The sequence below is a fragment of the Trachurus trachurus genome (genome assembly GCF_905171665.1).
Source record: "Trachurus trachurus genome assembly, chromosome: 21".
NCBI classification, from domain to species: domain Eukaryota; kingdom Metazoa; phylum Chordata; class Actinopteri; order Carangiformes; family Carangidae; genus Trachurus; species Trachurus trachurus.
Genome location: NC_139899.1, coordinates 30,325,068 through 30,345,564, shown reverse-complemented (window position 1 = coordinate 30,345,564; position 20,497 = coordinate 30,325,068). Strand labels below are relative to the sequence as shown.

Sequence of the window (20,497 nt, the reverse complement as noted above, 5' to 3'; positions counted from 1 at the left end):
TTTCCCTTCTTGAAGCTTTATATTGAGTTGGTAAAACTTAAGTGTGTTGTAAATGTTACATAACAGATTTGGTTGGAATAGAGAGCCTAAGCGGAAGCAGGAAGTAACGTCGCCATGGGACCTCAATTCGGAAAAAGTCTCCATGTAAGTGAACGGGAGTCAAAGTTTTATTTTGTGATCTGATTGAATTGTGTGATGATAAAACTCTCTGATCTCTACCTGTTTAAAACACCACGGTTCATGATGAGAAATCAGCAGTTTGTTGTAAAACTGTAACCAGAAAGACTCCAGGTGGCGTAGGTGACGTCACCACATGGCGTCCTTCCTTTCCCGTGTCAGTTGGTGACGTATTTTTTGTGGGACACAGATCTGTAGTCCGTAGAGCGTCTTCACACTAAATACATTCTTCTGTTGCCGTTTTACAACAAACTGCAGATTTCTCTGCATGAAACGTGATGTTTTAAGTAGGTTAAGGTCAGATATTTTTCTCATTGACTCCCGTTCACTTACATGGAGACTTTTTCCGAATTGAGGTCCCATGGCGACGTTACTTCCTGCTTCCGCTTCAGCTCTCTATGCCCTTTAATGGACGCAGGATGTAATAATAAGCTGCTATAGGTGTATATGATGAGATAAAAAAAAACTTGTATATAATTTGAATATTTAACATAAGAAGAATTAGGGTTGACAGCCCTGGTCCACAGGTGCAGAGGAGTCCAGATGTTGTGGACTCATGGTGGTCTTCATCTTCATCCAGCTCAGAACGCTCCTTTAACTTTAACTGAGTGTGTGATGTGTGTAATGTGGAACAGGTGTGAGTGTGTGTGTGTGTGTGTGTGTGTGTGTGTGTGTGTGTGTGTGTGTGTGTGTGTGTGTGTGTGTGTGTGTGTGTGTGTGTGTGTGTGTGGCTCCACCATGAAGGCCGTCTCTGTTCATGTTCACTTCAAACACCCCCCCCCCCCCCCCACACACACACACACACACACACACACACACACTGGCTGCTTTCACACCCAGAGCAGCGGAGGAGAAACCTCCAACTGTCCTCACTCTGGGTTTTATCTCTTCTCCTCAGCTCATGTCACCACACACACACTGCTCTAAATCCCCTCTACACACACACACACACACACACACACATACACACACACACACACACACACACACACACACACACACCTTCCCTCCCTGTCTATCAATACCAAACTAAGCCCAGAGGAGATCAGTGTCTTGTAGCTGCACGTTGATGATGAAGCTCTGATTCCAAGGAGATGTCGTGTGTTTTATCACACACACACACACACACACATTACACAAACACACACACACACACACACTCAGGCTTTTTTCCATCCCTTGTCATTCTCTGATGTGTGTGTGTGTGTGTGTTGTGTTTACTTAGCTTTAGCTGGAGCATCAATCAAACTGTCATCCGTCAATAAACCTCTCCAGTTCCTGACACACACACACAAGAATAAACAGGCTCAGGTATGTGTGTGTGTGTGTGTGTGTGTGTGTGTGTGTGTGTGTGTGTGTGTGTGTGTGTGTACGCTCACCTGAGCATGTACACACACACACACACACACACACACACACTGTTTTCTGCCCACACACCTTCCTGTTTTTTCTGGGCTGGTTCCAGGTTTAAAGGTCGTCAAGTTAAGAGTCAAATCAAACTCTCTGTGAACCTCTTCATCTTCATCTTCATCCTCATCCTCATCTTCATCTTCATCTTTATCTTCATCTTCCTGGTCTGATTGAACAGAAGTTGCACTCTTTATTTCCACCTTCTGCTCTGCAGCTCCAGTGATGAACCTCAAAGTGTCTCAGAGCAACTTGATTAGATGTAAATGTAACAGAGGCAGTAAAGATTGGAATCAAAAACCGATTCAAACTGGTTTGGTGCTTCCACTTACAATGACAAAACAATGACATAATGTTCCTGATGCTGCACAACAATCAGTCAATCAACACATATTTTTTGTTTTTTTGTAAAACCAAACAGCTTCACTGTGAAATTAAGAGAAACACAATATACAACAAAAAAAAGTGTAAATAAAAGCATAAAAAGTACAGAAGAGATGTCACACTGCTACAAAGGCAAATTCAATCCAGGACTGTTTAGGCTGTAAAAATGTCCTAAATGAGGTTGTTTCCAGTAAACTCTGGACTACAGTATCTCTCTTCAGGACACTTGGATTGCAGTGGACGAGCAGTGTGGAGGAATATTAAATGGTTTTTGTGTAGTTTTATGGACGTTTTTGTGTCGGGCCCTATTACTCTCATACTGTATAAAGTTTTGGTTGGACTATGAACCGGCCTCCCGGGTCTCCAGATGCACTTTGAACTTTTTCTTGAAATTTTACTACTGTACTTTCTTTCTAGAATTTTTAAACTATTTTTTTGAAGAATTTTACCACTTTTTTCTAAAATTGTTTTTGAGAAATTAAAAAAAAAAAAAATCTAGAATTTTTATTTTTTTTCCACTTTTCTTTTTTTTTTTTTTAAATGTTTTTGGAGAAATTGTACCACATTTTCCTAGAAATTTCCCTACAATATTTCCACAAATTCACACCACTGGCCCTAATTTGAATGTACTGTACAATACATTGACTAAAAAAGTAAGGTTCTTCAGTCTCAGAACAAATATTTCTGGTGATTGCTTCAAAATGTTGTCCAATGGGGGTCAGTGGTCTCCAGATGCACTTTGAGGAATAAGAAACTACTCCAGAGTATTCATCAGCATGAGAGGGAGTCAACAATGACTGAATTTCATTTTTTTTTGGTGAACTGTTCCTTAAAGTTTAATAAGTGCTGAGTCAGTAATAGTGAGTAATATCAGCGACACTAAAAAAGAGTTGAAACAGAAGGAGGAAAAGTCTTCATCACTCCAGCTGTGGTCACTGCTCAGGTGTCTGGTGGTGGAGACGTGTGATTGGATGAGAGGCAGCAGGAAGAAGAGGAAGTGTGTGTGACTGGTTGTTGTATAGAAGATCTGATCTGAGAGCAGCTGAACTCCTGAACTTCCTCAAAGACAAAAAAGTGACAAAGATGGAAAGAGTCGTTGAAGAAGAAGTGACGACTGTTGCACAAGTTGCTTTGGTTACGACGTGTTGATGTGTCAGTGTTACAGCAGGACACACACCACAGTGAGTGTTAGGTGTGTGATGGACAGATGTTGGACAGATGTTGGACAGATTGTCTCTTCTTTTCTGGCTGTGAAGCTGCTGTTTGTCCAATGAGAGGAGCAGTTGATGATGTCTCTCTCTCCCTTTCAATTCAATTCAATTCAAACAGCTTTATTGGCATGAACAGAATTTTTTTGTTGCCAAAGCATTTTACAAACTATTTACAAAGATATTTCAATATAACAAATATACAATATGAAACATTTCGACATATACACATATATACAATATTAGACATTTCAATATTAGAAATATATATACAATATTACATATAAAGTACATTACAATAGAATTGAATACAATCAGGTATAAATAATTGTGCAAGTTAAGATGTTAAAGTCTCACTTTCTGTCTCTCTCTTTCCTTCTCTCCTCTCCCTCTCCCTTTCTCTCAATTCAATTCAATTCAATTCAAACAGCTTTATTGGCATGAACAGAAACGTGTTGTTGCCAAAGCATTTTACAACATATTTACATCCATACATTACAATATTACAATTCATATTTAGTACAGTACAATACAATTTTATACAATTCTATATAAATCTATGCATTTGGGATTAGATGTTATAGTGAGTCTCTCAGGCTGCCGTCCCTTCACCTGACAGAACTGACTCTTTCTCCTCTGGGGTTCAACATGTGAAACTTTATTATTTTCTTCTCTATTTCCCTGAAGTGAGAGTTTCTTATTGGAGAAAACGTGTCACAGTCTCTCTCTCTCCTTCTCTCCCTTCCTCCTTCTCTCTCTCTCTCTCCCTCCTTCTCTTCCTTGTTTATGTCAAGGTTCAGGAATTTAAAGGAAATAGCTCCGGCCACCGGCCAGAGTGTCTGCTCACCACTACACACACACACACACACACATGCACACTTAGGAATGTGTGGAAAGCCACCGCTGTGTGTTCCTCTGTGGGTCGACACCATGTGTGTGTGTGTGTGTGTGTGTGTGAATTCACAGTGTGCAGCTCTCAGCTCTGTGATGTGAGTGTGAGACGTTAAAACTCAATCATTCCTCCATTTATTTGTCGTTTTATTCTTTATTCTTTCTTTTTTTTCCACCTGGTTTTACATCCAGACTCTGAATCTTCGGTCCAGACTCGTGCAGGTTCAGGTTCAGGGACCTGTCAGCTCAGCTCTGTGTGTGTGTGTCTGTGTGTGTGTGTGTGTGTGTGTGTGTGTGTGTGTGTGTGTGTGTGTGTGTGTGTGTGTGTGTGTGTGTGTGTGTGTGTGTGTGTGTGTGTGTGTGTGTGTGTGTGTGTGTGTGTGTGTGTGTGTGTGTGTGTGTGTGTGTGTGTGTGTGTGTGTGTGTGCATTGACCCTGTGCTGTACCTCTGACCTGTCCCAGTCCTCTGCAGCGTCGCAGGAGATCAGAGGGAATAGGTTGTTTTCTACAGAAGAGAGTTAGAGCCATGCATAAAAAGATAAAATGAGAGGAGGGAGGTTTCTTTTTTCATTATGCACTGTGAGAATAAAGTCGAAATGTCGAGGAAAAAACTCAAAATACAATGTTGAGAATTAAAGAGCAGAGGAACTTTTGACTTCACTCTCGACATTTCAACTTTACTCTCAAAGTGTACAATGAAAAACAAATCTCCCTACTCTCTTTTTTTCATTTTTATGAGTGGCCCTCATACTCGTCTGTAGTTTTTAGAGTCTTGAGGAGCTCTGGAATAAAAAATAAAGAAATAAAAAGGCTGCTTCATCCCAGCCTGGTCTCTCCCTGGATGTCGAGGCTCTGCTCAGTTTTCCTCTGAATCATTTCAGACTCTTTTCTCTGAATCTAAAACCACAAACAGTCACAACTCCATTGTGTTTCCCCGCCGCTTAAGAGAAAAAAATCCTGAGCAGAGGTGACAAAGTGCAAAGTTAGCTGGACCGAGGTAACCACGGTGACCACAATGAAGGGAAATCCAGCAGGGAGAAGTGAAGTTTAATGTGTCACAGTGGAGCTGCTGCAGGAAACACACTCATCTGTTAGACACAGAAAACACTGGTGACTTTATCATCATTGCTGCTCTTTGTTCAGACGAAGCCTCAGCAACATTCTTCTGTTGTGTTTGTCTGCACAACCGTTGTTTTTCTTTGTTTATTTCACTTCATATTGTTTCATATTTTTAGAGCAGGTGTGTGTGAGGAGGCGGAGCTTAGAGCTTAGAGCTCAGAGCGCGGCGACCTCGTGCTGTGTGTGTGAGTGTGTGATCTCTGAGATTGCATGGCTGATGGCAGCGCGGTCTGCACGATATATCTGTCTGACCCTGGTCTCATGCACACACACACACACACACACACACACACACACACACACACACACACACACACACACACAGCGGTTGGTTGCAGGCTGTGACACATAAACCCAGCTCTCCTCTGCTGTCTCTTTTTGAAGTCGCTGCTCTGTATCTGTGCGGCGGTCGGTCACGGTCTGGTTGTCACCAAAAGTTTCAAACACCTGGCAGAGATTTGCCCCCTCACCTCCAAACCCTCCTCCCCCCTCCCTCACCTCCCTCCCCCCAGCGTTGTTAGAGCAGCACTGAACACCTGAGGTGGATTCTGTCTCTGTGTGTGTCAGATATTTTGAAGTACCTGCACGGTGGGATTATACATGCTGATAACTCCAGCTCAGCCCACCTGTCCTGTCATGTCTGCAGGTGTGTTTTGGAGGGAACACACACACACACACACACACAAATGTTGCACCACTTTTAACAACACTGACCTCTATTTCAGTTTTTCTGCAGGTGTCCTTTCTGTTTTTACTCTTTCTCTCTCTACGCGACCTTTAATATAGAACCTGCACATCTACCTTTGTTTTGAAGGAGCTTTAACACAAACATCTACCTTTATACTGTATGGAGCTTTAATACAAACATCTACCTTTATTCTGAAGGAGCTTTAATACAAACATCTACCTTTATTTTGAAGGAGCTTTAACACAAACACTTACCTTTATTTTGAAGGAGCTTTAATACAAACATCTACCTTTATTTTGAAGGAGCTTTAACACAAACATCTACCTTTATTTTGAAGGAGCTTTAACACAAACACTTACCTTTATTTTGAAGGAGCTTTAATACAAACATCTACCTTTATTTTGAAGGAGCTTTAATACAAACATCTACCTTTATTTTGAAGGAGCTATACCTTTATTTTGAAGCATATAGAGAAACAGAAACATATAGAGTCTAAACTCTGTCTCTGTGTGTGTTTCCTCTCTCAGGCTGAAGGAGATCAACATGAGTGAATACGACGCCGGGACGTACGAGCGTTTCTCCAGCGCCGTGCGGAGACAAGTTCAGTCTCTGAGGATCATCCTGGACAGTTTACAGGTCAGTTTCTCTTCTTCATCTTCTTCTTCTTCTTTATCTGACATGAAGCAGAAACACTGAAGCTTTACAACTCGATCCAACTGAACCATCATCGTCATTGTTGTTGTTTCCACTCGTCAGTCAGTGAACAAAAGTTCTGGGGTCATAAGTTTGCTCAGTGATGATAAGTTTCCTTCGTACAGTCCTACACGTGACGGTGTGGGCAGGAAGGAGGGGGGAGGAGGGGGAGGGGAGGGGGGCGCTGTCCCTCCGGAGCCTCCTGATTGGCTGAGTGGATGAGAAGCCGGAGCGTTGGGAGCGACGGCTACAAATCCAGGATGTGATATTGTCTCCATTTCATTATTTTGGTTTCTACTTTCCTCCCTTTGTTTGAGCGTCTTAGGGGAAATGTGCATTCAAGATGGGGTGTGTGTGTGTGTGTGCATGTATGTGTGTGCGTGTGCATGCATGTATGAGTGTGTGTGTGTGTGTGTGTGATTAGAGGAGAATCGTGCTGCACGCTGCAGTGATTACAGAGCAGCCTCTCTAAGCCTCGCTCTATTATTCTCCTGTCCAGGTGTGAAGCTCTGTTTGTATATGCGCTCTGTGGTGTTTGTGTGTGTGTGTGTGTTTGTGTGTTAGTTGTGTGTGTGTGTGTGTGTGTGTGTGTTTTCCATCCAGGTGTTTGCAGCTGTGCCAGCCAGCGGCTCCTTTGAACGTATTGTTTGTGTTTGTCCCCGGTGGCCTCGGGCCTTTTTCCCCCTCTGTAAAGACCATGCAGATTATACCAATCCCAGCAGGCCGCGTGTTATTTCTATCATACCTGAGGAGTGATTTAAGACACACACACACACACAGACACACACACACACACACACACACACACACACACACACACACACACACACACACACACACACACACACACACACACACAGACCACGTCATAGCTGGCACTGGTTTCTGAAGCACACAGTATTGAGATGATGACAGTAACTTCATGTCAACTTTTCCTACTGATTCAAATATTCTGGAGCTGAACTGAACTCACACGTGTTTGGTTAGACTGAGACTCGGGTGAGACAGGTGATACAGTATGACATCACAAACACTGAATGAATAAATAAAATAAATAGATCAGCTGTTTATTTGGTCGAACTATATGAAGTGATTAGCACGGGAGCATTTTAAAGGTCCAGTGTGTAATTATTGTCAAGGTTTATTGTTAAAATCTGAATATACTACCCATGAATATGTGTATAATCACTATAAAATAAAATGTGTTTGGTTTTCGTAGCTTTATAATTCTTCTTTTAGAACGCTGGATGTCACGGTTTTACCCCCATTTTACACACTGGACCTTTAAATATATTTTTATTTCATTTTAATTCAGTTTTAACTTTTTTATTTAGTTGTATTGAGCGTTTTAACCGGTTTTACTTGTTTTAAATGTTTTATTTTACTGTCTTATGTTGTCTGTTTTAAAACTGTGTGGACACTTTACACTTTAACTGCAGACAAAGTTTATCTACGGTACAATAACAGTCCTGAACCTGAACCTGAACCTGGACTGGCTGTTATTGGAACAATAATATATATATATATATATATATATATATATATATATATATATATATATATATATATATATATATATATATATATATATATATATATATACATACAGTATATATATATAGTGTTTTTGTATGATTTAGATCATGTGCAACATAAGGCAAATTTATTAATACACACATTGTGACACACACACACACACACAAGTCACAAGTCAGTGAGAAGTAAAAAGCACAAGACAGATTATATAACAGGTGATGTCATCATTAACATGGTTGAATGGAGACGGAGGAGAACCGGTCCAGATCTCATCTCATCATCATCTACTCTGTTGTTCCTCAGGTTGTGTACATCGTGTCCAGCAGCTCACACACACACACACACACACACCCTCCTGTCGGCCAGTTCTTATCTGGTCTGTGATGTGAAGTCATGAGTTCTGTGTTGTGACGCTGCTGTTGTGTGTTTCTTGTTCTTCGTCCTCTGGGAGAAAACTGACGACGGAGAAAGTGATGTTATACTTCCTCTATAGGACACACACACACAGAGGCACACAACACACACACACACACACACACACACACACACACACACACACACACACACACACACACACACACAGAGGCACACAACACACACACACACATCACCCCTCCCTCATTTCTTTTGTTCAGCGGGTGGGTGTGCACGGGAGGAAAGGAGCTTATTGGGGTTGACGAACACTGTGCAGGATGTGACGTCGTCTCTTTAACTGTTAACCAGAGCTTTTATTTATTTCCAACACTGGTTTTGACAGCAACCGTGTGTTAATGAGTTAAAGTTTCTCCTTTTAATGAGTTTGTTAATTAACAGCATTATTAATTAACGGCATTAACAGCGATTTGGCGAAGTGACATGTTAACAAGGAAAGTTCCTGGTTAATGAAAATAATAATAATGTGTTTATTTTCCGGCAAGAAAATATGTCATAAAGCTGTGAAGAAGTGTCGAGGTTCTCGTTAACAGGAGAGACTTCTCACACCGTAACGAGCCAATCAGGACTCTGTGTTGCTCAGTGACAGATTACTAGAATAATTAGATATTGAGTGAGGGGCAGGCAATATAAGATGAATCTTCTCCCTGCTCCCTTCCAACCAATGAAGGAAATGTTGTGATGATATTGTCAAATTGTGAAATTGCCTTGGTTGGAATAAATAAAAAGAAAGAAAGAAAGAAATAAATCAGCTGTGAACAGACCTCAACTTTATAATGGATGCAGATGTTGCTTCCAATTATTAATAATAATGATAATACTGATAATTCAAGGATTGAAGGACTTTATTTGTCATTCTGTTGCATGACACATGGTCTCAGGTCCAGTATAAATGTGGCACCTAGCAGCAACATTGTCGTATGATGTAGAATATGCAGTGCAGATATGAATATGGATAAATATCTATTGCACAAACACATTCACAGTAACAATGTCAGGTAGGAAACAGACAAACTCAATGTTTAACTTCATCTGTTCGTGCAGCTCAGAGTGTGTTGAGTCCTGCATCGGGTCTGTTTGTTTTTTTATTTTCTCCGACAGCTCCACCAAAATGAAATCATCCTCCCAGGACGGACTCTGAGATGTTTGTTTACTTGGTGCATAACTTGTTCTCAAACTGTGTGTGTGTGTGTGTGTTTTAGGCCAAAGGGAAGGAGCGCCAGTGGCTGAAGAACCAGGCTCTGGGAGAACTGGACGACGCTAAGATCATCGACGGGCTGACGGGAGAGAAGGCCATTTATAAACGCAGAGGGGAGCTGGACCCAGAGGTGTGTGTGTCTGTGTGTGTGTCTGTCTGCCTGTGTGTGTTTTGTGTTTTGCTTTTTAAATTTAAACCCTGCGGAAACACTGCCACACCTCCAGAGACTCACACACACACATAATTTTGACCTCTATCTGTCAGACGGGACATTCCAGTGGTGTGTGTGAGATTATTATTACACCCTGTGTTTCAGCTCACACACACACACACACACACACACACACACACACACACACACACACACACACACACACACACACATGGATGGAGAGAGTTTCCCACACTAATCACACAAACACACACCAACCATAATACACACACCATGTTTTTGCTGCATAGTTCTGGTCCGTCAAATATTTACACCCACTTTTCAAATTCTGCTCTTGTTTTCACTCTTATTTAAAGGACGATTCCGGGCAAATTCAACTCGGGCTGTATTTTCCTAACATTTTAGGTCTCAAAACTGTAATGTTTTTCCACAGACAGCATCAGATGGCGACTCAAACATGCACCCAGAAGTTCATTTACTTAATTTTAGAGGGAAAGTGAAGCAGCTTAATTCATGAAGTTATTTATTAGTGAGGAGATAAATGACACTGATACGACAATGAGGCCAGATTTTTTTTTCTTCTTCGTTTTTTTTTGGCAGGTGGCAACTATATATCAATGGTGGCAACCAGCTTTAAAGGTGCATTCCCATCGTCGTTTTTGGAGGATGGTTAATCCTCACTCATACTTTTCAATAAAGGTTACTTTAGCCTGATGAGTTTAATTACTTTCCTCACCAGAAAGTTGTAATAACTAAGACAGGAGAGTCAACAAATGAAGCAGGCATCAGTTAAGATCTTGATCCTTATGTGAGGATCAGAATTCCATTTTACAGTGTAGCTTCAAGCAAGTCAAGAGTTGATATTCCTGTGTTTATGACACAAACGGGAGCTTCCCACTGCACCTGAACACACCGAGCGTCAACTTGGGTCTCGACTCCGCCAGACTTTGAATTAGATCTAGTTTTACAAACATGTCGACTTGCTTGAAGTAAATAAACTTCTGGCTGCATGTTTGAGTCGCCATCTGACGCTGTCTGTGGCTTTGAGGGATGTAAACAGCCTAAGCAGCAGAACTTCAATCCGCTCCCATTCATCGCTGCCGTGGCGATGCGGGGACAGACACAACTACCGCAAAACAGGAGCAATTAAACTGAAAATCTTCAGATTCCTTCTTTTAGACCTAAAATGTTAGGAACATATACAGCCCCGAGTTGAATTTGCCCGGAATTGTCCTTTATGGTTAACACAACACACACAAAACACACACACAGGGGGCGTGGCTCTCTTCTGTCAATCTTCACATAGAAAACAGTTTTTTGCTGCTTCACCACTGTTTTAAATGTTTAAGTGTGTGTGTGTGTGTGTGTGTGTGTGTGTGTGTGTGTGTGTGTGTGTGTGTGTGTGTGTGTGTGTGTGTGTGTGTGTGTGTGTGTGTGTGTGTGTGTGTGACAGCTGGGCAGTCCGCAGCAGAAGCCCAAGCGGCTGCGTGTCCTGGCCGACGTGTCCGGCAGCATGTACCGGTTCAACGGCGTGGACGGCCGGTTGGAGCGCTCCATGGAGGCGGTGTGCATGGTGATGGAGGCGCTGGAGAGCTACGAGCACAGGTTCAAGGTGAGAGCACGAGGCCCCGCCCCCTTTCCCTCCTCCTCACCTGTCAATCATCTATCACTGAGGCCCCGCCCCCTTTTCCTCCTCCTCACCACCTGTCAATCATCTGTCACCGAGGCCCCGCCCCCTTTTCCTCCTCACCACCTGTCAATCATCTGTCACTGAGGCCCCGCCCCCTTTTCCTCCTCCTCACCACCTGTCAATCATCTGTCACTGAGGCCCCGCCCCCTTTTCCTCCTCCTCACCACCTGTCAATCATCTGTCACTGAGGCCCTGCCCCCTTTTCCTCCTCACCACCTGTCAATCATCTATCACTGAGGCCCCGCCCCCTTTTCCTCCTCCTCACCACCTGTCAATCATCTGTCACTGAGGCCCCGCCCCCTTTTCCTCCTCCTCACCACCTGTCAATCATCTGTCACCGAGGCCCCGCCCCCTTTTCCTCCTCACCACCTGTCAATCATCTGTCACTGAGGCCCCGCCCCCTTTTCCTCCTCCTCACCAACTGTCAATCATCTGTCACCGAGGCCCCGCCCCCTTTTCCTCCTCACCACCTGTCAATCATCTGTCACTGAGGCCCCGCCCCCTTTTCCTCCTCCTCACCACCTGTCAATCATCTGTCACCGAGGCCCCGCCCCTTTCCCTCCTCCTCACCTGTCAATCATCTGTCACCAAGGCCCCGCCCCCTTTCCCTCCTCCTCACCTGTCAATCATCTGTCACCGAGGCCCCGCCCCCTTTCCCTCCTCCTCACCTGTCAATCATCTATCACTGAGGCCCCGCCCCCTTTCCCTCCTCCTCACCTGTCAATCATCTATCACTGAGGCCCCGCCCCCTTTCCCTCCTCCTCACCTGTCAATCATCTGTCACTGAGGCCCCGCCCCCTTTCCCTCCTCCTCACCTGTCAATCATCTGTCACCGAGGCCCCGCCCCCTTTTCCTCCTCCTCACCTGTCAATCATCTATCACTGAGGCCCCGCCCCCTTTTCCTCCTCTTCACCTGTCAATCATCTGTCACTGAGGCCCCGCCCCCTTTCCCTCCTCCTCTTCACCTGTCAATCATCTGTCACCAAGGCCCCGCCCCCTTTCCCTCCTCCTCACCTGTCAATCATCTGTCACCGAGGCCCCGCCCCCTTTCCCTCCTCCTCACCTGTCAATCATCTATCACTGAGGCCCCGCCCCCTTTCCCTCCTCCTCACCTGTCAATCATCTATCACTGAGGCCCCGCCCCCTTTTCCTCCTCTTCACCTGTCAATCATCTGTCACTGAGGCCCCGCCCCTTTTCCTCCTCTTCACCTGTCAATCATCTGTCACTGAGGCCCCGCCCCCTTTCCCTCCTCCTCACCACCTGTCAATCATCTGTCACCGAGGCCCCACCCCCTTTTCCTCCTCCTCACCTGTCAATCATCTGTCACTGAGGCCCCGCCCCTTTTCCTCCTCCTCACCTGTCAATCATCTGTCACCGAGGCCCCGCCCCCTTTCCCTCCTCACCACCTGTCAATCATCCAATCACCCGTCACCAGGCGGAGTGATGTCACTGGAGTGGTTCACATGAAAGAGGATGAAGGCCTTTACACCGTTCTCCTTTGATGCTCTTTGACCACTTCTTCCTCCTCCTCTTCTAACTCTTTTTACTCCTTCTCTTCCTCCTCCTTCTCTTCTTCCTCTTCTTCCTCCTCCTTCTCTTCCTCCTCTTCCTCCTCGTCTTCCTCCTTCACCTGTTCTTCCTGCTCTTCTTCCTCTTCTTCCTTCTTCTCCTCTTCTTCCTCCTCCTTCTCTTCTTCCTCCTCCTTCTTCTCTTCTGCCTCCTCCTTCTCTTCCTCCTCTTCTTCTTCTTTCTCCTTCTCCTCCTCTTTCTCTTCCTCCTCCTCTTTTTCTCCTCTTCTCCCTCCTTCTCTTCCTCCTCCTCCTCTTCTTCTTCCTCCTTATCGTTTTCCTCCTCCTCCTTCTCTTCCTCCTCCTTTTCCTCCTCCTCTTCCTCCTCCTCTTCTGCCTCCTTATCCTCTTTTCCCTCCTCCTCTTCCTCCTCCTCCTCCTTCTCTTCCTCCTCCTCTTCCTCCTCTTTCTCCTTCTTCTCCTCTTCTTCCTCCTTCTCTTCCTCCTTCTTCTCTTCTTTCTCCTTCTCCTCCTCCTCCTCCTCCTTCTCCTCCTCCTCCTCTACCTGCTTCTGTCTCCATCTCACTGTCTCTGACCTATTTCATGAATGAAACATAAGAGGGGGATGAGGGGTGAGGGGGGAGACAGACTTCTTGGCCCCGAAGTGACACTGAAGCCGAGCTACTGATCACATATCAGTGTCACTCACACACACACACACACACACACACACACACACACACACACACACACACACACACTTCCTCACCACATGTAACACACTTTCTTTGCGTAACACAGCTTACATAAAAGTGTGTGCCTGTGCTGCTTGCATTCATTACATTACATTCTAACTGTGTGTGTGATAGTGGCAGTAAATAGAGACGTTGTGGTGCAGTTTATAGCTTCGTGTCCTATTTATTCATCCGAGCCACATTAACCATCACAAACAGCTGAGAAGTTGATTTTGAAACCTCTGAACTTTAATTTCACTCATTTTATACTTTAATATTAACTATAACGAAAAGAAGAAAAAAAAGAACGAACAGAAGAGGGATTTTTTATTTCTACCCAGCAACAGTGACAGTCATGACTGGCCTCATCACAAATAGCTCCTATACGTAACAACCTGGACCTGAAATAGCAGCGTGGAGCCTCTGGTCTGAGCCGCTCTGATGTCAGCAGCAGGTGAACGAGAGCGTTGACTTCCTGTACAAGCTCTGAGCTGACATCTCTGTGTATTTAAAGGGATAGTTCAACGTTTTGGCAAATAGGCCCATTGCCATAATCCCTATAGTCATAGCAGTAGGTTCGTTACCTTTAATTGTCGGTGCAAGCTGTTTTTAGAACGGCGGAGCAGAGCCGCGAGCTGCTCAGAGCTACGCTACGGAGGCTCATTATGGGATTTCTTGGTTTCCCTCATCAAACTCATCAAATACACAATCCAACAACTCCACAACGCTCTGGTGGACAAGTTGTGACCTGCACATTCACCACACTATGAGATAATAACACAACGTTACCAGACAGAGTTGTTTTAGAGGGAAATTCATGCGAAACTTGCTGCTCTGCTCCGCCGTTCTAAAAATAGCTTGCACCGACAAATAAAGGTGACGAACCTACTGCTATGACTATAGGGATTATGGTGATGGGCCAATTTGCCAAAATGTTGAACTATCCCTTTAAAGAGCATCTTTAAACTTCATCCACAGAACCTGCACCGGTGAAATGTTGCTGTCACTCCATCATCTAACCTTTGTGATGACCTCTGACCCCTGCCCTCTCTCTCTCTCTCTGCAGTATGACATCATCGGTCACTCGGGCGACGGCTACGACATCGAGCTGGTCCGAGCCGACAGGATCCCCAAGGACAACAAGCAGAGACTCAAAGTCCTGAAGGTGAAGAGTCGCTCAGCTCTGACTGAGCTTTAGTCTTATCTCCAGTTTATACAAGTCTGATGATGAGAATCAGATGGAGAGAAACACAAGTTTAACCTGTTGGTTTTTTATTTTCCTTCTGTAGTTTTGTACCTGGGTGAACTGAGCTGTTCATGTGTTAATGTGTCATCACCAGTTAGTGTTTTAACTTCAACCTTCAAACCACTGATCCCATCAACCTGTGGGAAACACACTCTCTCTTGTTTTATATCCTATATTACCAGAGCTCTGTAGCTGCTGCTTCTTTTATCTCTGACTGAACTGACGCTCAGCAAGTTGAATTGTGGGTAATTTAGGGTCAAACGTTTTGATGAGGACAAATGTACGGAGTTAAAAACGACGATTCATCTGTTTCTTCCCCAGAGCCATAAACCACACTGAACTGAAGTGAACTGAACTCACACATGCACTTAACTTTAAATCCCACCTCATTACTGTGAATACTTGATTTATTTTATTCAGTGCCATATTTTATATAATATATAATATATAATTTAGCCTGTATATATTCTACAACGGAGTATTAGGGCCACATTGAGAAAAAAAAAAAACACAGACTTCGAGAATAAAGTCATAAATTTACGAGAATAAAGTCGTACATTTACGAGAATAAAGTCGTTAATTTACGAGAATAAAGTCGTACATTTCCTATGAGAAAAAAGTCGTAACATTACAAGTTTATCCTCGAAGTTTGTGATTTTTTTTATTTGTCGATGTGGCCCTAATACTCCGTTGTAATAATCTAATTTTCTAAACTCGAAGTAGATTTGTAGATTTTCAGAGGATTTAGATCGTACATATATGTCTCTTATGCACTTGAAGAAGAAGCTCAACAAATTTCATTATATCTTGTGTGCAATGACAATAGAGGCATTCTATTCTATTCTATTCTATTCTATTCTATTCTATTCTATTCTATACTATACTATTCAGTTCTATACTATACTATACTATACTATTCAGTTCTATACTATACTATACTATACTATACTATACTATTCCATGCTATTCTATTCTATTCTATTCTATTCTATACTATACTATTCCATTCTATTCTATTCTATTCTATACTATACTATACTATTCAGTTCTATACTATACTATACTATACTATTCCATGCTATTCTATTCTATTATATACTATTCTATTCTATTGTATTATATACTATTCTATTATATTCTATACTATTCTATTCTATTGTATTATATACTATTCTATTCTATTCTATTCTATTCTACTCTATTCTATTCTATTCTAGTCTATACTCTCCTATTCTATTCTATTCTACTCTATTCTATTCTATTCAGAGAAACGAGTCCCTCTCATTTCATTTTATTTTATTTTATCCTCCTTCAGCTTTAACAATGTTATCTGTTGATCTTGTCTCTCTACAGTGAAGCTGAACTTTAAAAATAACAAACCTCCCTCCTCCCCCCCTCCATTCCCCCTGCAGACGATGCACGCCCACTCTCAGTTCTGCATGAGCGGAGACTTCACCCTGGAGGGCACCGAGGCCAGCATCAAGCAGCTGGCGCGGGAGGAGGCCGACGAGCACTTCGTGGTGGTGCTGAGCGACGCCAACCTGGAGCGCTACGGCATTCGGCCCGAACGCTTCGCCCAGGTCCTGACCTCCGACCCCGAGGTCCACGCCTTCGCCATCTTCATCGGCTCTCTGGGCGACCAGGCCGAGAGGTGAGGAGGAGGAGGAGGAGGAGGAGGAGGAGGAGGAGGAGGAGGAGGAGGAGGAGGAGGAGGATGGAGCTTTTACACTGCAAAAACTCAAAATCTTTCCAAGAATATTTGTCCTATTTCTGGTCAAAATGTCTCATTTCTAGTCAAAACAACCCCTTTCCACTTGAAGTAAGACTCATCACCTAAAAATTTACTTGTTTTTAGATAATTTTCACTTGTTTCAAACTAATTTTCACTTGAAATAAGTAGAAAAATCTGCCAGTGAAAGCAAGTTTTTTGTGCTTGTAATAAGAAAAAGAAAAACGTGCTCGACTGTCAGGTTATTTTAAGTGAAAATCTGCTTGAAAGAAGGAAAAAATGTCTAAAAACAAGCTACTTTTTAATGTGTTGAGTCTTATTTTAAGTATAATGAGATTTGTTTTGACTAGAAATGACATTTTGACTAAAAATAAGACAAATATTCTTGGTAAGATATTACATTTTTTGCAGTGTAGGCAGTGTTGTCTCTCTGGTAGATTGAGGTTTAGTTTCGTTTAGTCCCAACACAAAGAGCCAATAAAAATAACAACTGGACTTCAAAGTGAAATAGAACAATGAGCATCAGATTCGGTCTGAGGAGACTCGTGTTCCTGCCGCCGACCTCTATTGTCACGGCCCAGATTAACTCCTGAGCTCTGGAGCGAGCACAAAAGAAAGAGTCAAATCCTCTCCTTCCTCTGATTGGCCGGCTGCTCCGGGCTGCTGCTGCTGTAGCTCCAGGGGCCGGGACCCTTCACATCCTCCGTGCTGAGGGCTCAGGGGCCTCGCACGAGCCTTTAAAGAGCCGCAGCTCTGTGGTTTAAACTGCAGCCTGAAGATTAAAGAGCTTCCACGACGACAATGACCTGTTTGACTGCAAAGAGGAGGAGAGAAAGAAGAGAAAGAGGTCAGGGAGAGGAGCTGAAAGGAGTTAGAGCTAACTCCAGAGCTGGGAATTACCATGAGAATAAAATATTCACATGTGGGAAAACTGTTTCTATCTAACATATACGGTATAAAGGTAGATGTTTGTGTTAAAGCTCCATACAGTATAAAGGTAGATGTTTGTGTTAAAGCTCCATACAGTATAAAGGTAGATGTTTGTGTTAAAGCTCCATACAGTATAAAGGTAGATGTTTGTGTTAAAGCTCCATACGGTATAAAGGTAGATGTTTGTATTAAAGCTCCATACAGTATAAAGGTAGATGTTTGTATTAAAGCTCCATACAGTATAAAGGTAGATGTTTGTATTAAAGCTCCATACAGTATAAAGGTAGATGTTTGTGTTAAAGCTCCATACAGTATAAAGGTAGATGTTTGTGTTAAAGCTCCATACAGTATAAAGGTAGATGTTTGTATTAAAGCTCCATACAGTATAAAGGTAGATGCTTGTGTTAAAGCTCCATACAGTATAAAGGTAGATGTTTGTGTTAAAGCTCCATACAGTATAAAGGTAGATGTCCATGTGTAGTGTGATTATAAAGCAGCTCTAGGTTCTATATTAATACTGTGAAAGTATCAAAGCCTCAGTCCACAGAGAAATGCACACAGCCTGTATTCAGAAACTGAGCCTTAAAACCAGCCGTCAGGACTTCCTGTCACTTTGTGATGTCACAACTAAGCCCCGCCCCCTCACCACCACTTGGACCCACCATCCAACAACTTGCAGGATTTATAGTTTCTCTGAGTGTTTTATTCTGAAATCTGCTCTATTTTTATTGGATCACTTTAGAAAACAGTCAGCCAATCAGAAGAGAAGCTCAGAGTCTCCTCTCTTCTGATTGGCTGACACCGACCTGTTGTTGAGCTGAGAGGGGAGATGGGAAAACTACACTCAGAGAAACCACAAATTCTGCAAGTTGTTGAATGCAGGGTCCAGGTGGTGGTGAGGGGGCGGGGCTTAGTTGTGACATCACAAAGTGACAGGAAGTCCTGACGTTATACACCATAATCTGTAGTGGTCAATAAGATCTATAAGAAGATATATTTGTGCTTTAAAACCATCTCAGTGTAGTTTTCCATCTCCTCTCTCTCTCTCAGCTTCTCTCTAGAGCTCTAGTAACAACAGGTAACTGTCAGCCAATCAGAAGAGAGGAGGAGGCTCTGAGTCTCTCTTCTGATTGAACAGTGCAGATTTCAGAATAAAACACTTTAAGGAAAAGCACAAACAGCTTCTTGTGGATTAAAACTTCATCTAAAGACAAAACATTGAATCTTAAATAGACGAACCACTGTTTGAAAGAAAGAATCCATGAACCGACGGGAGCAGAGCAGAAAATAAAGAGTCTCTAGTTTCATGTAAACAACTCGGAAACAGTGGAAATGTCACACACACACACAGACACACACACACTGGTCGGAAACGTCTTGTACCAGTTCACACAGCAAAACAAGCGCTCGTCTGTCTTGTCTTTTTTTTTATCCTGTAGCCGACGCCGTTTGTGTTTCTCTCCCTCTGTTTGACCCCAAACTTCTGTCTCTCTCCGTCTTTGTCTCACTCAGGCTCCAAAAGACTCTTCCAGCGGGGAGATCCTTCGTTGCCATGGACACTAAGCAGATCCCACAAATACTGCAGCAGATCTTCACATCGACGATGCTGTCCAGTGCCTGAGCCTCCCCAACACACACACACACACAGACACACAAACACACTTTATCTCACACATTCAGAGCCTCATCGTTTGTTCTTCATGTTCTGAAGCGACTTATCACCACGTGTCCTTAAGATTGAACTTTATCTGAGCTGTATCAGGTCTGCAGCAGAGCCCTCACTGTGTGTGTGTGTGTGTGTGTGTGTTAGCGTGACAGTAGCAGTGTGTTTGTGTGCCTCGGGGGAGGGGGAGGTGGAGGTGGGGAGGGGGCAGATACAGTACAGTACAGTGCACAGCAAAATCTTTCCAAGAATATTTCTCTTATTTCTTGTCAAAATGTCTCATTTCTAGTCAAAACTAATCTCTTTCCACTTAAAATAAGACTCATCACCTAAAAATTAAACATTTTCACTTGTTTCAAACTAATTTTCACTTGAAATAAGTAGAAAAATCTGCTTTCTTGTGCTTGTAATAAGAAAGAAAAACTTGCTCCACTATCAGATTTTTCTACTTATTTCAAATGATAATAGACTTGAAATAAGTAAAAAGTGTCTAAAAACAAGCTACTTTTTTTATATATAACTATCTATGTACTGTATATGAATAAATATACATATTTTAGGTATAATGAGATTTGTTTTGACTAGAAATAAGACAAATATTCTTGGTAAGATTTTGAGTTTTGCAGTGTACAGTACAGTGGACTCAGGCCTGTGATGTGACTCTGTGACTGGCTCCGACCTCATGTGGGGATCAAACACAGTCCGACCTGTTGTTGTTTGTAATTGTGTCTCTGGCCGACGGCGCTGACGCACACATGCGCACACACACACACACACACACACAGACACGCACACGTCTCTGTCCTGTTTTGGGTTGTGAGCGAGAAGCAGCAGCAGCAGCACACTGCAAAAACTCAATATCTTAGCAAGAATATTTGTCTTATTTCTAGTCAAAATGTCTCATTCTACCTGAAATATGTTTATTTATACATATACATAAAAAAGTAGCTTGTTTTTAGACACTTTTTACTTATTTCAAGTCTATTTTCATTTGAAATAAGTAGAAAAATCTGATAGTGGAGCAAGTTTTTCTTTCTTATAACAAGCACAAAAAACTTCCTTTCACTGGCAGATTTTTCTACTTATTTCAA

General features: G+C 42.9%; 1 protein-coding gene across 1 annotated transcript in view; it reads left to right on the top strand.

The window, feature by feature from the left end:
* vwa8 (von Willebrand factor A domain containing 8) overlaps nucleotides 1-19,585 on the top strand; it is a 123,115-nt gene extending 103,530 nt beyond the window's left edge. Inside the window, exons 40-45 of the mRNA XM_083997034.1 lie at nucleotides 6,402-6,510; nucleotides 9,738-9,863; nucleotides 11,359-11,517; nucleotides 14,905-15,003; nucleotides 16,497-16,735; nucleotides 19,256-19,585. Of these exons, the coding sequence (XP_083853160.1) occupies nucleotides 6,402-6,510; nucleotides 9,738-9,863; nucleotides 11,359-11,517; nucleotides 14,905-15,003; nucleotides 16,497-16,735; nucleotides 19,256-19,364 (841 nt within the window). The 3' untranslated portion in view covers nucleotides 19,365-19,585. The remainder of the gene's footprint in view (nucleotides 1-6,401; nucleotides 6,511-9,737; nucleotides 9,864-11,358; nucleotides 11,518-14,904; nucleotides 15,004-16,496; nucleotides 16,736-19,255) is intronic.
* Nucleotides 19,586-20,497: the final 912 nt, after the last annotated feature.